The sequence below is a fragment of the Lethenteron reissneri genome, unplaced genomic scaffold, assembly GCF_015708825.2.
Source record: "Lethenteron reissneri isolate LAM-NWPU_2019-01 unplaced genomic scaffold, ASM1570882v1 scaffold_1242, whole genome shotgun sequence".
Classification (NCBI taxonomy): Eukaryota; Metazoa; Chordata; class Hyperoartia; order Petromyzontiformes; family Petromyzontidae; genus Lethenteron; species Lethenteron reissneri.
In genome coordinates this window covers 12,703-30,305 of record NW_026890940.1, presented here as the reverse complement: position 1 = coordinate 30,305, position 17,603 = coordinate 12,703, and the positions used below count along the sequence as shown (strand labels likewise).

General features: G+C 50.4%; 1 protein-coding gene across 1 annotated transcript; it reads left to right on the top strand.

The window, feature by feature from the left end:
- Window positions 1-1,772: 1,772 nt before the first annotated feature.
- LOC133361807 (G1/S-specific cyclin-D2-like) lies at window positions 1,773-12,534 on the top strand. Its single transcript, XM_061580802.1, has 5 exons — window positions 1,773-1,970; window positions 6,388-6,603; window positions 8,302-8,461; window positions 9,622-9,770; window positions 12,370-12,534. The coding sequence occupies exons 1-5, from the start codon at window positions 1,773-1,775 to the stop codon at window positions 12,532-12,534; spliced, it is 888 nt and encodes a 295-aa protein (XP_061436786.1).
- The last annotated feature ends 5,069 nt before the right edge of the window (window positions 12,535-17,603 follow it).

Sequence of the window (17,603 nt, the reverse complement as noted above, 5' to 3'; positions counted from 1 at the left end):
CGACACGGTGTGTAGCGAGTGAACGCGAGTGGTGGCTACACGAGGAGGCGACTTGGCGAGCTGAGTCCCCAGCGCGCGGCGAGCTCAGCGGGTGGCGCGTGGCACGCGGCGGCGTCTCGGGGTCGCGGGTTCGAGCCCCACGCTGGGCGCCACGCAGTTCATTTATTTCTATCGCAAAACACCAACATCCTTCGCGTCTCTTAGAACCCCGCGTCAAGATGACAACAAGAAGCAACGTTTAGACAAAATATAAACCACAACAAGTCGTCTTGTGAGCCATGTAAGCGCGTAACAACGACTGCTTCATCACTCAAAGCTGCTCTAGAGGAGTTGTACACCCCGAGCTGTCACTGATATTCAGTGGCCTCAAAGTATGACCTGTCTTCTTGGTTCTTTCGCTAAAGTCAAGTAGAAGGGAAGCATTCAGACGCTGTCTCCCCGACAGACCTGGTCTTCATCTGAGGACGGCTGCTTGCGTTGTGGCCGAAACGTCGTGAGAATTATTTTATTTTTATTATTTTATTACTTCCCTTCTACGTGACTTTACCGAAAGAACCAAGAAGATGAATCGCTGCAGTCACGAAAGCTTTAAATCAAAGTATGACCTGTGTTTTGATTTAGTGCGCTGATCTTAAAGGTGCATTGAGAAATTATAATTCTGCGACTGCTGCTCCTGCTGCTGCTGCTGTAGTGGAGAGACTCGTGCAGCAGCAGCAGCTGTGGCTGCAGGTTCTGCTGGTACGTGTTGTTTATGAAGTTTATTGTGAAAACTCCGTCACAGTTCCTATGACCTGCACTGTTTCATTGCTTTCATGGCTTTATTTTGGTGATTTCGAAAAGTGTATTGGTTTATCCATGTTTGTGTTGTTGTTGTAGTACAGAGTTAGACTGATGGCCTTAATCTAAGTTGTCTTGTGGTTGTTGTTGTTGTTGTTTGACTTGCATCCCACTGGGATGTTTGCACAGTGTTGGTGTGTAACGGTGCTTTCTCTGCAATATTTTGCTGTCTTTTCTTGGATTTTCTGTTTAAACTTAGTCGCACATTCACTTTAAGATGTTTTTTTGTTTGTTGCGGTTGCACCCGATTCAAGAGCCGAATGGCTCACAGGGCTTGTACCTACTACTGTACATGAACTTGAACTACTTTGGCGCAAAGCAAGAACAACAACAACACAGCCAATCGCCGTCACTCCCTTGTTGCTAGGTCAACTGTATTCATATTAATGATGAAGGTTTTATATATTTATTTACTTTAGCCGCAGATGTTTTGCCGGTCAGAGCAAAGAACTTGTGTGCAGCGTGACAAACAGTGTACAGCAGCAAGCCTTGAATGTTGCGTGCGTTGGCAGATGAGATTATTGTCATAATAAAGTAACACGCGTGTGGTGTAGAAGCTGGTAATCATTGCAAGTTTTTTTTATAACGGGAACAGCAAAACGAAACGTAAGTAACTGAGAAGACGTTAAAGTGAACTTAGCACTAATATATGACTGTAAGGCAAAATCAAGAGCGGCAGTTTTCTGAGAACAGACGAACACGTGTTGTACACCAGGTAAGAGCATCAATACTGCAGCTGCTGCAGCTGCTGTTACATTTCAAACCGACCATTTGAAATCCACGACGATTTCTCAGACTCCTACAATATTTAATCTTTCGTGTAAAAAAAAAATCATTCTTGGAGCTGCAGAAGAAGGGACAGTCCACCATCAACCAACCCGCCCCCCACCACCACCACCTTGTAACGAAAAGGGCCCCCCACGACCCCAGAAGGAATGGAGTTGATGTGTGGCGAGGCAGCTGGCATCAAGAGGGCTTTAGTAGATGCCCACCTCCTGCAAGACAAGAGGGTTTTGTCCAACTTGCTGAGCTTGGAGGAGCGCTACGTGCCCAGGGCGTCGTACTTCGAGTGCGGCGTGCAGACCGACATCCAGCCCTTCATGAGAAGGACGCTCGCCACGTGGATGCTGGAGGTAGCGTGGTGTCATCAACGTCATCATCGCCACCAACATCATCGCCATCATCAACATCACTATCATCATCATCACTATCATAATCATCACTATCATAATCATCACTATCATCACCACCAACATCATCACTATCATAATCATCACTATCATAATCATCACTATCACCACCATCATCACTATCACCACCACCACCAACATCATCACTATCATAATCATCACTATCACCATCATCATCACTATCATAATCATCACTACCATAATCATCACTATCACCACCACCATCATCATCACTATCACCAACATCATCATCACTATCACCAACATCATCACTATCACCACCATCATCATCACTATCACCAACATCATCATCACTATCACCAACATCATCACCACCACCATCATCACTATCACCACCACCATCACTATCACCACCATCATCATCATCACTATCACCACCACCATCACTAGGGTGAGTGAGTGGGTGGGACGGTGAGTGGGTGGGTGAGTGGGGGGGGGAGTGAGTGGGTGAATGGGTGGGTGAGTGGGTGGGTGAGAGGGGGGGTGAGTGGGGGGGTGAGTGGGAGGGTGAGTGGGGGGGTGAGTGAGTGGGTGAATGGGTGGGTGAGTGGGTGGGTGAGAGGGGGGGTGAGTGGGGGAGTGAGTGGGTGGGTGAGTGGGGGGGTGAGTGAGTGGGTGAATGGGTGGGTGAGTGGGTGGGTGAGAGGGGGGGTGAGTGGGGGGGTGAGTGGGAGGGTGAGTGGGGGGGTGAGTGAGTGGGTGAATGGGTGGGTGAGTGGGTGGGTGAGAGGGGGGGTGAGTGGGGGGGTGAGTGGGAGGGTGAGTGGGGGGGGTGAGTGAGTGGGTGAATGGGTGGGTGAGTGGGTGGGTGAGAGGGGGGGTGAGTGGGGGGGGTGAGTGGGAGGGTGAGTGGGGGGGTGAGTGAGTGGGTGAATGGGTGGGTGAGTGGGTGGGTGAATGGGTGGGTGAGTGGGTGGGTGAGAGGGTGGGTGAGTGGGTGAGTGAGGGGGAGTGAGTGGGTGGGTGAGAGGGTGGGTGAGTGGGTGAGTGAGGGGGAGTGAGTGGGTGGGTGAGAGGGGGGGGGGTGAGTCTGGGGGAGTGAGTGGGTGGGTGAGAGGGGGGGTGAGTGAGTGGGTGAGTGGGGGGGAGTGGGTGGGGGGGGTGAGAGGGGGGGTGAGTGGGGGGGTGAGTGGGTGGGTGAGTGGGGGAGAGTGAGTGGGTGGGTGAGGGGGTGAGTGAGTGGGTGGGTGAGTTGGTGAGTGGGTGAGTGGGGGGGTTGAGTGAGTGGGGGGGTGAGTGGGTTCATAGCGCTCACGGCCAACACCAGTGACGATTATCTGAACCGGTCCTGGGCCTCCCCTAGGTCGACTCAGCCTCAAATGAGTACTTGGTGCGGTGTGTAGTAAATATCGCCACTGGGGAGACAAAGGCGGTCGGGCGTGGTGCTGGCCACCCACCCCCTCGTGTACCGTTCCGGCCTTCATAGGTGCTACTCGCTAACAGCACTTGCCCCTACAGTCTGTTAAGGCTACACGGGGGATCTTTGTCTGTGTGTGCACGTGTACATATTTGCCGCGAGTGTACATTAGTTAATGTCTGTATACTGTAGATGCAGGTAACGTGAAATAAAATATGCGCGTCGTTAATTGTGAACGTGAACACGTGTTTGTGTGTGTGTTAGTGATGTACTGTGTGTGTGTTAGTGATGTACTGTGTGTGTGTTAGTGATGTACTGTGTGTGTGTTAGTGATGTACTGTGTGTGTGTTAGTGATGTACTGTGTGTGTGTTAGTGATGTACTGTGTGTGTGTTAGTGATGTACTGTGTGTGTGTTAGTGATGTACTGTGTGTGTGTTAGTGATGTACTGTGTGTGTGTTAGTGATGTACTGTGTGTGTGTTAGTGATGTACTGTGTGTGTGTTAGTGATGTACTGTGTGTGTGTTAGTGATGTACTGTGTGTGTTAGTGATGTACTGTGTGTGTGTTAGTGATGTACTGTGTGTGTGTTAGTGATGTACTGTGTGTGTGTTAGTGATGTACTGTGTGTGTGTTAGTGATGTACTGTGTGTGTGTTAGTGATGTACTGTGTGTGTGTTAGTGATGTACTGTGTGTGTGTTAGTGATGTACTGTGTGTGTGTTAGTGATGTACTGTGTGTGTGTTAGTGATGTACTGTGTGTGTGGTGTGTTAGTGATGTACTGTGTGTGTGTTAGTGATGTACTGTGTGTGTGTTAGTGATGTACTGTGTGTGTGTTAGTGATGTACTGTGTGTGTGTTAGTGATGTACTGTGTGTGTGTTAGTGATGTACTGTGTGTGTGTTAGTGATGTACTGTGTGTGTGTTAGTGATGTATTGTGTGTGTGTTAGTGATGTACTGTGTGTGTGTTAGTGATGTACTGTGTGTGTGTTAGTGATGTACTGTGTGTGTGTTAGTGATGTACTGTGTGTGTGTTAGTGATGTACTGTGTGTGTGTTAGTGATGTACTGTGTGTGTGTTAGTGATGTACTGTGTGTGTGTTAGTGATGTACTGTGTGTGTGTTAGTGATGTACTGTGTGTGTGTTAGTGATGTACTGTGTGTGTGTTAGTGATGTACTGTGTGTGTGTTATGTGTGTGTGTTAGTGATGTACTGTGTGTGTGTTAGTGATGTACTGTGTGTGTTAGTGATGTACTGTGTGTGTGTTAGTGATGTACTGTGTGTGTGTTAGTGATGTACTGTGTGTGTGTTAGTGATGTACTGTGTGTGTGTTAGTGATGTACTGTGTGTGTGTGCGCTGGTTAGTGCGTTGTCAACATTAGTGGCTACACACGCACACACACAGCTACAGACAGTGCAGCAAACACGGCGTGGTTTGCATCTCCGTTGAACTCAAAAGGATAAAAAAACAACCTGGTACCGGTAGGAACCTCCTGGTTACACCAGCCCACAGGGGATTATTGTGTCCGTCGTGCAGGGAGGGGCTGGGTGGGGAGGGAGGGGAGGGGCTGGGTGGGGCTGGGTAGGGGGTGTGAGGGGTTGGGCTGGGTGGGGAGGGGTGGGGGAGGGTGGGGAGGGGCTGCGTGGGGAGGGGCTGGATGGGGAGGGTGGGGTGGGGCGGGTGGGGAGGGGCTGGGGCTGGGTGGGGGGTTGGAGGAAAGGGGAGGGGTTGGGCTGGGTGGGGAGGGGCTGGATGGGGAGGGTTGAGCTGGGTGGAGAAGAGAGGGTGGGGCTGGGTGGGGAGGGGCTAGGTGGGGAGGGTGGGGCTGGGTGGGGAGGGGAGGGTGGAGCTGGGTGGGGAGGGTGGGGAGGGGCTGGGGCTGGGTGGGGGGTTGGAGGAGAGGGGAGGGTGGGGATGGAGGGTGGGGCTGGGTGGGGGGGGGTCAGGGTCTCACCACACCACCCCACACACACAAAGAGTGGGGGTCAGGGGTCAGGGTCCCACCCCACGCACCACCAACCCACCAACCCCCCCCACTTTGGTTGGCCCGATTGTTGCGACTGTGACCTGAATTCATTTCGGAGCGAACGTGTCTCAGGAATTCAGGGACCGTCTCTCTTCTGCCAGGGACAAGCCCCTGTTGCTGTTACCAGCGCTTACCAATCTTTCTCTCGTGTCATCGCTTAACACTGTCGCTTGAATGCATCTTGCGACAACGACAACAACAACAAAAGCCAACATTAAATACAGTAAAACCTTGGATTTTGAGCATAATTCGTTCGCTTGTAATCCAAAGCACTCGTTCATCAGTTGTGATCACGTGACGTTCTGCAGACAAAGCGTACACTACATGTACTACTCGTATTGCAAGACCACTCGCTCGTTTATCAAATTAATATTTATTTTTAAAAATGTTGCTCGTCTTGCAAAACACTCGCAGACCAAGTTTACTCGCAATCCAAGGTTTTGCTTGAAAATATGTATACACTTTGCATATGTGGTGTGCGTGTAATATACACGCTTGGTTATCTCACTTGGGGTTTGCAACATCTTGAAATTTATGCTGCACATGTTAAGCTACACAACGTTAAATTTCGATTTAAAGCTGCATTTCCCATAAATATGCTAAATTCCTCTTGATATGCAAATTCCTTTGTCAAGGCGCTCTTCCCCCTCCAACCCAGCTTAAATATACGCTGCCAAGCCTGGTGGTGTTTCATTCAGACGCTGTCTTTCCCGACAGACCTGTTCTTCACCTGAGGACGGCTGCTTGCCGAAACGTCGTGAGAATTTTTCATTAAAAGAAAATATGTTTTATTTTTATTATTTTATTATTTCCCTTCTGCGTGACTTTACCGAAAGAACCAAGAAGACTACACAACGTTATTGATTGCCGTTTTGTATTTGCAAAAACAAAAGATCTCCTTTTTTAACCGGAGTCGCGTGTTGTTTTTCCCTTTTCGGCGCGCAACTTTGTCGTAGGTATGTGAAGACCAGCGGTGCGAAGAGGAGGTCTTCACCTTGGCAATGAATTATTTGGACCGGTATTTGGCCGTGATGCCGACCAAAAAAAGCCACCTTCAATTACTCGGAGCCGCGTGCATGTTCCTGGCTTCCAAGCTCCGAGAAACGATCCACCTGACCGCCGAAAAGCTGTGCACCTACACGGACAACTCCATCAGACTCCAAGAGCTGCTGGTGACGAGATTTGAAACCCGACCACACAAAGCGGCTTTTCAATTCCCCTTTTCCCTGCTCTGTTACTAATTTTCTACAGCCATAAGACCTAATTTTTCCAGCAACAAAACTGACACCTTTTTTGTTACAAGGAGTCATATTTGCATTGACCACAATACCTGCGGTCGGAAAGCAAACAAACAAACACAACTCTGATAATATATGCACTGACCCTTTTATCTGACAAGTTTTGTTGCCAGATAAAAGGGTAAAAAAACAATGCTCATATTTGCTACTGGCCAATGAGATTCCAATGGTGTAAATGCTTTACCCCGAGCTCTCATACTCTGATGGTGCGTTGTCTTTGAGTTGTGCGCCTTTTGGCGTCATCTGGTCCAACACCATGTGAGACTAGGCTCCAAGGAAAGCTGTCTCGGGTGTGGACCAATCAACGTCAAGGACAGTGCGTACATTATCAGAGTTGTGTTTTTCTTTGCATTCCGACCGCAGGTATTGTGGTCAATGCAAACATGACTCCTTGTAAAAAAAGGTGTCAGTTTTGTTGCCAGATAAAAGGGTAAAAAACAATTATCATATTTGCTACTGGCAAATGAGGTTCCAATGGTGTAAATGCTTACCCCGAGCTCTCATACTCTGATGGTGCATTGTCTTTGAGTTGTGCGCCTTTTGGCATCATCTGGTCCAACACCATGTGAGACTAGGCTCTAAGGAAAGCTGTCTCGGGTGTGGACCAATCAACTTCAAGGACAGTGCATACATTATCAGAGTTGTGTTTTTGTTTGCATTACGACTGCAGGTATTGCGGTCAATGCAAACACGACTCCTTGTAAAAAAAAGGTGTCAGTTTTGTTGCCAGATAAAAGGGAATAAAAAACCAATGATCATATTTTGCTGCTGGCAAATGAGGTTCCAATAGTCTAATTCTTCCATTTAGTGAGCTTATAATGATTCCGCTCTGTTACAATATTAGCCGTTGGAACTTGAAAGAAATTATATGAAACCGCCATCTTCCGACGTCCTCGCACAGTCCTGCGCGCTCTTCCTCGAAAAGAATAAATTGTCAAAAAATTAACCCGTAAAAACAAAGTTTTTCACTATAAATCCTTTATATGCGTGGCATCGGAGCGGCTAGAGTCATCTCGTCCTCTGGCTTGAGATGGCTGCCACCTATGGGTCAGATGATTGTCTCGCAGCATTAAACAATTGGTAATTAAATATTAAAAAATTTCTCCCTAAAAAGTGTAAAATTTAGGAATTTTTTTTCAGGAAAATGCATTGTCACGCACAACGAGTCTGTGTGCAAAATGTCAGCTCGATTGGATCACGGGAAGTGGGTTAAAACACGACCGAAACATTTGCACGGTCCTAAGCAAGCACGCAAGCAAGCGAACTTAATATAAAGGATTTAAAAAATTCCCTAAACAGTGTAAAATTTTGGGGGAAAAATTCACGAAAATTGTCACGCACAACGAGTCTGTGTGCAAAATGTCAGCTCGATTGGATCACGGGAAGTGTGTTAAAAAAACGACCGAAAGATTTGCACGGTCCTAAGCAAGCACGCAAGCAAGCGAACTTAATATAAAGGATTTAAAAAATCGGCGCTTCGGGGGTGGGTGGGTGGGTGGGTGGGGGGCACCGGATGAAACATCGGCAGAGCCAGCTGTAACGCCTTCTTGCGTCTTCTTCCACGTCTGGCAGGACATGGAGCGACTGGTGCTGTGCCGGCTGAGATGGGACTTGGCTGCCGTAACGCCGCACGACTACTTGGAGCACATCCTCAGCGAGCTGCCCGTGCCGGCCGAGAAGCTTCAGCTCCTCCGCAAGCACACGTACACCTTCATCGCCCTCTGTGCCACCGGTATGCACAGACATTTTTCCTTGAGCCTACTTTAAACGTGTGGGTTTTTTGAAAAGTAGTGTTTTTTTTCCACGGGTAATTTGTCAAACGTGTGCATGCTTGCGTAGAGCTGTTACAATATTACACACACCAGGATACACAACTCCCAGGGGCTAGGGTGTCCTACTCTGAGTCTGATTCGGAGTGAGACCTCTGCTGATAAACTGGAGCCCGGTCATAAGCACACTGCCCAGGTTATGGGAAACTCTCCACTCTCTCCACAACTGCCCCATCACCAATTGGGAGTTGTGGGGGTGGAGTGTCCGATGGTATAAAATACCCAGGCAGGTGCTTAGTTTTGATGGGGCTGATGGTAAGGCCCCACCTCTTAGTGGCACGCTCCAGTCTCAGCAGCAGCAGCGTCTCCAACTCCTCTTCTGAATGAGCAGCTATTACCAAATCATTGGCATACATGCGTAGAGAAGCTCTCACGGACGCACTCGGAGACGGAGGTAAGTTCGGGGCTTTCGCCAGGGTTTATTAAAGCTGTTACAATACACACACAACAGGGTGCACAACTCCCAGGGGCTAGAGGGGTCCTACTCTGAGTCCGGGTCCCTGCCGGCTAGCTCCGGTCTCTCTCTCGTGTCGGATCGGGGACTCTGCCGACTCTACCGACCGGAGAGAGAAGCCGTGCTTGTGATTCCAGCTGTGCTTGTGATTTCAGCTGTGTTTGTGATTCCAGCTGTGCTTGTGATTTCAGCTGTGTTTGTGATTCCAGCTGTGCTTGTGATTCCAGCTGTGCTTGTGATTCCAGCTGTGCTTGTGATTCCAGCTGTGTTTCTGATTCCAGCTGTGTTTGTGATTCCAGCTGTGCTTGTGATTCCAGCTGTGTTTCTGATTCCAGCTGTGTTTGTGATTCCAGCTGTGCTTGTGATTCCAGCTGTGTTTCTGATTCCAGGTGTGTTTGTGATTCCAGCTGTGTTTTGTTGGCTCGGTGCCTCCGCCCGTTGACGACCTTCCGCTTGTAACCGTCGCTTTGCTTTCCGTGTGAGCGGTGCTGAAGTCCGCTGCTTCGGTGGAGCCAGGGAGGGAGAGGGGTGGGTGGCTAGAGAAGCCACCCGCTACGTGATGCAGGACACTGACCTCTGCTCGTGTTCTTCCACCGCGTGCGTGTGCAGACTTCACGTTCGCCACGTACCCGCCCTCCATGATCGCCGCAGCCAGCGTGGGGGCAGCCGTGCGGGGCGCGCGGCTCAGCCGGAAGGACGAGCGCCTGTCGGTTGCCCCGCTCGCCGAGACCCTCGCCAAGATCGTCAACAGCGACGCGGTGAGCCCAGCCGCCGCATCCACCCAACACCCCCCCCCCATCCCGCCTGTCCCCCCCTCCCCCCCCCCCCGAATGGGTCGTTCACGTTAATCGCGGTGCGTCCCGTCAGCCACAATCTGACAATGACCACGGATTGTACGCCGGGTCGTCGGTCGCTACCGTGTCCAAACGCTTGGCTCTCAAGCCCGCCGAGTTCCTGGCGAAGCTCTCCCCGGCGCACGGAGCGAAACGTCGGACGTCGTGCCGGATCACTTGCGGCGGAGGTCGCAAAAGCGATTCGTGGCTTTGCCGTCGCATTAGCAAACACCTTCGCCGTAGGGGCCCCCCGACAACCTAGAACAGGGGTCGGCAACCAAAATAACAAGAAGAGCCATTTCTTTCCAATTCGGTACAAAATTCAGTATTTCAAGAGCCGCAATGCATCTGAGTACATACGTACTCATCGTCAAGAAGTAGCCCGTAAAGAGCCGCATGCGGCTCCGGAGCCGTAGGTTGCCGACCCCTGACCTAGAAGATGAACCTAGTTCAAGTTCATTTAGTAGGTTTTGCCCTGTGAGCCATTCGGCTCTTGAATCGGGTGCAACCGCAACAAACAGAAAACAAAAACATGAACAAGAAAACATCTTAAAGTGAATATGTGACTGAGTGCAAACAGAAAATCAAAGAAAAGACAGCAAAATATTGCAGAAAAAAAACATCGTACACCAACACTGTGTGCAAACATCCCAGTGGGATGCAAGTCAAACAACAACAACAACAACCACAAGACAACTTAGATTAAGGCCATCAGTCTAACTCTGTACTACAACAGACAAACATGGCAAAACCAATACACTTTTCGAAATCACCAAAATAAAGCCATAAAAGCAATGAAACAGTGCAGGTCATAGGAACTGTGACCGAATGTTCACAATAAAAGTTCACAATAGTTACTACGTAGCCCTGCTTACGTCTCCATACAAGTGACGGGCACCGCTAAACGTGCTAAATTCACGTGAAAGCGTGAATGAGCAATTTTGTACTGGCAAATGAGGTTCCAATGGTGTAAATGCTTTACCCCGAGCTCTCATACTCTGATGGTGCGTTGTCTTTGAGTTGTGCGCTTTTTGGCGTCATCAGGTCCAACCCATGTGAGACTAGGCTCTAAGGAAAGCTGTCTCGGGTGTGGGCCAATCAACTTCAAGGACCATGTGAGACTAGGCTCTAAGGAAAGCTGTCTCGGGTGTAAACCAATCAACTTCAAGGACCATGTGAGACTAGGCTCTGAGGAAAGCTGTCTCGGGTGTGGACCAATCAACTTCAAGGACCATTTGAGACTAGGCTCTAAGGAAAGCTGTCTCGGGTGTGGACCAATCAACTTCAAGGACCATGTGAGACTAGGCTCTAAGGAAAGCTGTCTCGGGTGTGGACCAATCAACTTCAAGGACCATGTGAGACTAGGCTTTAAGGAAAGCTGTCTTGGGTGTGGACCAATCAACTTCAAGGACCATGTGAGACTAGGCTCTAAGGAAAGCTGTCTCAGGTGTGGACCAATCAACTTCAAGGACCATGTGAGACTAGGCTCTAAGGAAAGCTGTCTCGGGTGTGGACCAATCAACTTCAAGGACCATGTGAGACTAGGCTCTAAGAAAAGCTGTCTCGGGTGTGGACCAATCAACTTCAAGGACAGTGCATACATTATCAGAGTTGTGAATCAACCAGCGCACACTGGTTGATTCTATTCCCCAGAGGGAGGGGAGGGGGGAGCCTTTTGCCACGGGTGGAAGTGACACATTCCGCTGGTGACTTGCCAAGGAGGGAGCACTGTTGACTTGCATTTGGCATTAATAATTTATCAACCGCGGTGATGATCGATGCCTTTGACACTTGATAGCTGCGCCGATGATGATGTTGGTGGTGGTGACGATGGGTAACAATGATTAACGCCCTGCTGATGATGATGATGCTGATGATGATGCTGGTGGTGGTGGCGATGATGACTGCCCTGCTGATGATGCTGATGCTGATGCTGGTGGTGGTGATGCTGGTGGTGGTGGTGATGATGACTGCCCTGCTGATGATGCTGATGCTGGTGGTGGTGGTGATGGTGGCGATGATGACTGCCCTGCTGATGATGCTGATGCTGGTGGTGGTGATGATGGCCGCCCTGCTGATGATGATGGTGGTGGTGGTGGCGATGATGACTGCCCTGCTGATGATGATGATGCTGATGCTGGTGGTGGTGGCGATGATGACTGCCCTGCTGATGATGATGATGGTGGGCGTGTTGGTGGTGGCGATGATGACCGCCCTGCTGATGATGATGATGATGATGCTGGTGGTGGTGATGATGGCCGCCCTGCTGCTGATGATGGTGGTGGTGCTGGTGGTGGTGGCGATGATGACTGCCCTGCTGATGATGCTGATGGTGGTGGGGGTGGTGGTGGCGATGATGGCTGCCCTGCTGATGATGCTGATGATGATGATGCTGGTGGCGATGATGACTGCCCTGCTGATGATGATGATGCTGATGATGCTGATGATGGTGGTGATGCTGGTGCTGGTGGTGGCGATGATGGCCGGGGGTGCTAATCCCTCTCGCCCCCCCCCCCCCCGGCAGCTCTGCCTGCTGGCCTGCCAGGACCAGCTGGAGGGCGTTCTGGGGGCGAGCCTCCCGCAGGCTCAACAGCTGCAGCAGCAGCAGGGCTCCCCGCAGTCACCGAGTGGCGTGGACGAGCTCGACGTGGCCGGCACCCCCACGGACGTACGGGACGTCGCGCTCTGACCGCACCCGCTGGTTTGTGTGGGGGGGGGGGAGAGGCGTTCTCCGCGACCCGTCCCGACGAGGATCCTCCCGGCGACAACGAAAATCCAGGAGAGAAGAAAGTCAACGGCGGTGCAGCCCCTTGTGCTTTAATGTTTCCATTGAAGAGCTTTTACCCCCCTAACCCCCGCCCTCTTTTGCCTTGAACTCCTGCAAGAAAACGAATATGAAATGGTGGAAGGCAGGAAGAGAAAGACATTTAGTTGAATGACTCTTTGGTTCTTTCGGTAAAGTGACGTGTAAAGAGAAAGTAATAAATTAAATACTAGCATACTACGACGTTTTGATTGCAACACAAGCAATCGTCATCAGGTATAAATGAAATAGAAACACAAATCTCGTATACTTAGAAATGTAATACAACAGAGAGTCGGATAACATAACAGTCAACACCCTACCAGTCACGTATAAAGATAAAATAATAAATAAAATACTAGCATACGACACAAGCAATCGTCATCAGGTGTGAAATCCACAGCAAGAAATTATCACATTTTCTTGCTGTGGATGATTGCTTGTGTTGCAGTCGAAACGTCGTGAGAATTGTATTGTTTAATATTATTGTTGTTTTATTATTTCCCTTCTACGTGACTTTACCAAAAGAACCAAGAATATGAATCCCTGCAGTCACGAAAGCTTTAAATCAAAATTTTTATAATCTCTTGCTTAACGTTAAAATGTACACGAAATATTTTTCACGATTATACGAACAATTCGTATGACATACTTCATTGGGAGCTTTCGTGACTGCAGGAATTACTCTTGTTGTTAGCTTGCCACTGAATTTCGTTGGATGGTAAGTTGTTAAAAGATGAATTTCTAAGAAGCAGCGATGTCTGCGTGTGCGCGCGTGTCCTTGGGGTTGACAAAAAACAACCTCCTTGATTGTGATTTTGTATTTTTCTTCGTGAAACGAAATTTAAAGTCAAGATGACCTGCCTCTCCCCCCCCCTCTATTTTTATAATGAAATGCATGTGAGTGGGCTGTGTTGTTTCCCTATCATCGGTGTCCGGGAAGACGTCTAGCCAAGCAACGTTTACACTTTAATTGAGTAGACAAGAACTGTCACCACAGAGAGGAGTGTACAGTATGTATCAAGAGCAGCTTCTAAGAGGCGTAGATTGCTGAGAATTGCGGAGAAAGTGATTGTCGGTAAGTTGCGATGTTTAAGGATGTAGGTAAAGTCGACCAGAGTTTTGCAGACTGGAAGGTTTTTGAGGGTCATACGAATAGTTTTGCTTTGAAGTGGCCATTCTTTTCACGTTTAAATCATCAGTTCGTCTGTTTTTTTTTGTTATCATTTTGTACTTCAATTGACGGTTTAAATTTGGGCCGATACTTTTTGCATCCATTCTGGTGAGATGTATTTTGCTAAGCCGTGTGCGTGTTAACATATGCTGAGTGTTAATGTGCATAGGCTTTCGTGGCCAATGCTACGATTGATAACTGGTCCAAAATTGTCATTTTTTTGGCTTTTCAACGTGATCGATTTCGTAAAACGAAATTGGCACATTTTCCCACGCGATGGCTTCATTTTCATTGGCGAATTTTACGAATAACGTGAACCCCCTGTAATAAATCGGCGCGTTCTGTTTACGTGACAGCAACCTTACTTAGTGTGGCTGTATCGGGTGGAGGTGGGGGGGGGGTACGACACGTTTACACGATCTCACGCAACAAAACGTTGCCACAGTTGAACAAGTCGCGTGCCAAATGACTGTTTTGGTAATCGTTCTATCTTCCCCACGTTACCACGCACGCTTGCGCCTGTTCAACTTGTCGGTCGTGCAGAGTACAATAATGAATTTTTGGTCCGAAGTTGAACCGTACTGAGAACGGGGTGGTTGGGGGGGGTGGGGCGTATTGTACAAGTCTGGCAAGTTGACTGGTGGAGGAGCATTTGCTGCTTGCAATGGAATCAATTGTGGACAAAAACATTGGGGGCAGGGGCAAAACACATTCACAGCTGGTATATATATGTAATATTGTAAATTACGGCGGGAGACCACTTGACGGGTAGCACACTTTATTAACACTTTCCCTAGCCACAATAACACGTGTGGACAACTACAGCTCACGCTACACGTTCCACCCGGCTACACACACACGGGCTCTCCAGCCCCGTAGCTTCCAGGGGAACTCCCAGACCCACCCCAGCTGGGGTATGGATCACGACCACTGGGTCCCGCAGCCCGGCCCTCACAAGGACGTCCGGCCGCGGGTCCCAAGGTCCCGCCTCTGAGCCACACAGGGTCCCGGCCCTTACAAAGACAGCAGGGATAGGGGTCTCAGGGCCCTATCTCTTCCTCCTCCGTCTTTGCCCCGCATAGCGGAAGGCACGACGAGTGCGTGCCGCCGGGACATATTGTCCCATCTCATTAGCAGGCCCTGCTTAAGCAGCCAGGAGCCAGCTCGCTTCTGACCTTCCTCGGGACCCCCCGCCCTGCGACGCAACGCGAGCAGGGAGCTGTCAGCCATCTGGAGTCGGCCCCACTCAACGAGAGACAGTGAGAGTAGCGAGTCCCCGCCCGCAGGAGTAGCGGGAACGTCAACCAACGGTGCATTCGCGGCCACAACCAACTCACCCTCGGGTACAGCACCAGGCGGTTTACAGCGCGCCGACCCCATCAAGCACGCACATTCGGGACGAGGCGACAACCGCGACAGGGCATCCGCGTTGGTGTGGCGCAACCCCTTACGGTAAGTGGTCGTAAATTGATAGTCCTGGAGGACCTCCAACCACCGTGATAATTGGCCCGAGGGTTGGGCGACCCTTAATGCGTACTGAAGCGTCGCGTGGTCCGTCCGGACCGTAAAATGACGGCCGTAGAGATAAGGTCTAAATTGCTGTACAAAAAAAACAATAGCCAGCAACTCGCGACGGGTCACGCAGTACCGCTGTTCCGCTGGCGATAAAACCCTGCTACCATAGGCGACCACCCGTTCGACTCCCCCAACGACCTGTGAGAGCACCCCCCCCAATGCCCATGTTACTAGCATCAGTATCCAGCAAGAAGGGTCTCGTAAAATCAGGGTAACATAAGGGCGGGGCACCCACCAAGGCGTCCCGAAGGGAGCAGAACGCGGCCTCCTCCTCTGGCCCCCATCGAAACCTGACCCCTTTGGCTGTCAGAGCATGCAAGGGTTTGGCAATGGTGGCGAAATGCTCAACGAATCGGCGGTAGTAGGAAGCAAATCCAATGAAACTGCGGACCTCGGTAACCGACGTGGGCGTCGGCCATGAACTGACACAATTTGTCTTCGCGGGATCGGTGGAGATCCCCGAAGAGTCGACAACGTGGCCCAAGTACCTTACGGATTTCCGAAGCAGGTGGCATTTAGCCGGTTTAAACTTCAACTTAGCCGATCGCATCCGCAAGAAAACCCCCCTTAATCGCTGGAGGTGTTCCTCGAAAGTTCTACTGAAAACAATGACATCGTCAAGGTTGCACTCCGCATCTACGACGGTGCAGGCGTTGGCGGCGTGCACAATTCACATTCCTCCCGGCTCTCAGATGTTAGTTCCCCTCCAGTTTCGTAAACCCCTTGATTACGACGCGTTCATGGGGGGTGCTGTGATCGGGCCTTCGCGTTCAGCTGAGCGGGTGTCGGACCTTGTGTGTGCACAAACGCTCGTGCGAAGCGACCACGACCCCTTTATCCAGGTCCTTAACGCGGGATTGGAAACGGCCGTTATCTGTCAGGGAATGGTGCTTGCTCACGCGACGCCAGCCCCGCCAGAAGATGTGATCGTGGGTCACGTAGGGGGCGAGTCCTCTTCCGTTGCCAAGCCAGGTCCTGACACAGGATGGCTCGACGCGCTTTGCTCCACTTCTGCCGATTTGTCACCATTACAGCATGCTAAATTACGCACGCTGCTGAGCGATTTCGCCGACGTTTTCAGTCAAAGCAAATTCGACATTGGCTGCACTAAATTGCTAAGCCACCACATCGACACGGGTGATGCCGCTCCAATTCGTCAAAACCCATTCCGGTTGAGCCCGGCCGAAAATGAACATGTACGGGTGGCCGTCAACGATATGTTGGCGGCCGATGTCATTGCGCCATCAAATAGCCCATGGGGGGCGCCGATCGTTCTTGTTAAGAAGCACGACGGGAGCCTCCGCTTTTGTGTTGACTTCAGGAAACTTAATAAGATTTCTGTGGCCAACGCCTACCCGCTTCCCAGGATGGACGAGTCGCTCGATGCCTTAGCAGGTGCGCACTACTTCTCCAACTTGGATCTCTTCTCGGGGTTTTGGCAGCTACCCCTTGATGACGCATCCAAACCAAAGACGGCCTTTCGCACGCCGCAGGGACTGTTCCAATTCAACAGACTTCCCATGGGTCTTCACTCGGCCCCGGCGACGTTCCAGGGCCTGATGGAGCTGGTCCTCGCTGGGCTCCAGTGGGATTCTTGCCTAATCTACCTCGACGATGTAATCGTGTTCAGCAAAACTTTTGATGAACACCTCATGCGATTGAAGGCAGTTTTCCTTAAAATGCGAGCGGCTAACCTCAAATTCAAACCGCAAAAGTGCCACCTCATGAGGGATTCGGTTCGTTATTTGGGCCATATTGTCAGCCGCTCAGGAATTGCCACGGACCCCGAAAAGACAAATTGCGTGCGCTCATGGCCAACTCCTACCTCTGTTGGGGAGGTGCGGAGTTTTATCGGCTTCGCCTCATATTATCGACGATTTGTTGCGGGATTCGCATCCATCGTGAAGCCCCTCCACGCATTAACGGCCAAAGGGGTCAAATTCCGTTGGGGAGAGTTAGAACAGGCATCGTTCAATGCCGTCCGAAAAGTACTGGTCGATGCTCCTACCCTGTCTTATCCAGATTTTACCACTCCGTTCATTCTAGATACAGACGCCAGCAACACCGGAATTGGAGGGGTGCTGTCGCAAATTGTCAATGGAGTGGAGCGCGTCGTCGCCTATGGCAGCAGGGTGCTGTCGCCCGCGGAGCAACGTTACTGCATAACGTGCTGCGAATTGTTTGCTATCGTTATTTTCATAAAGCA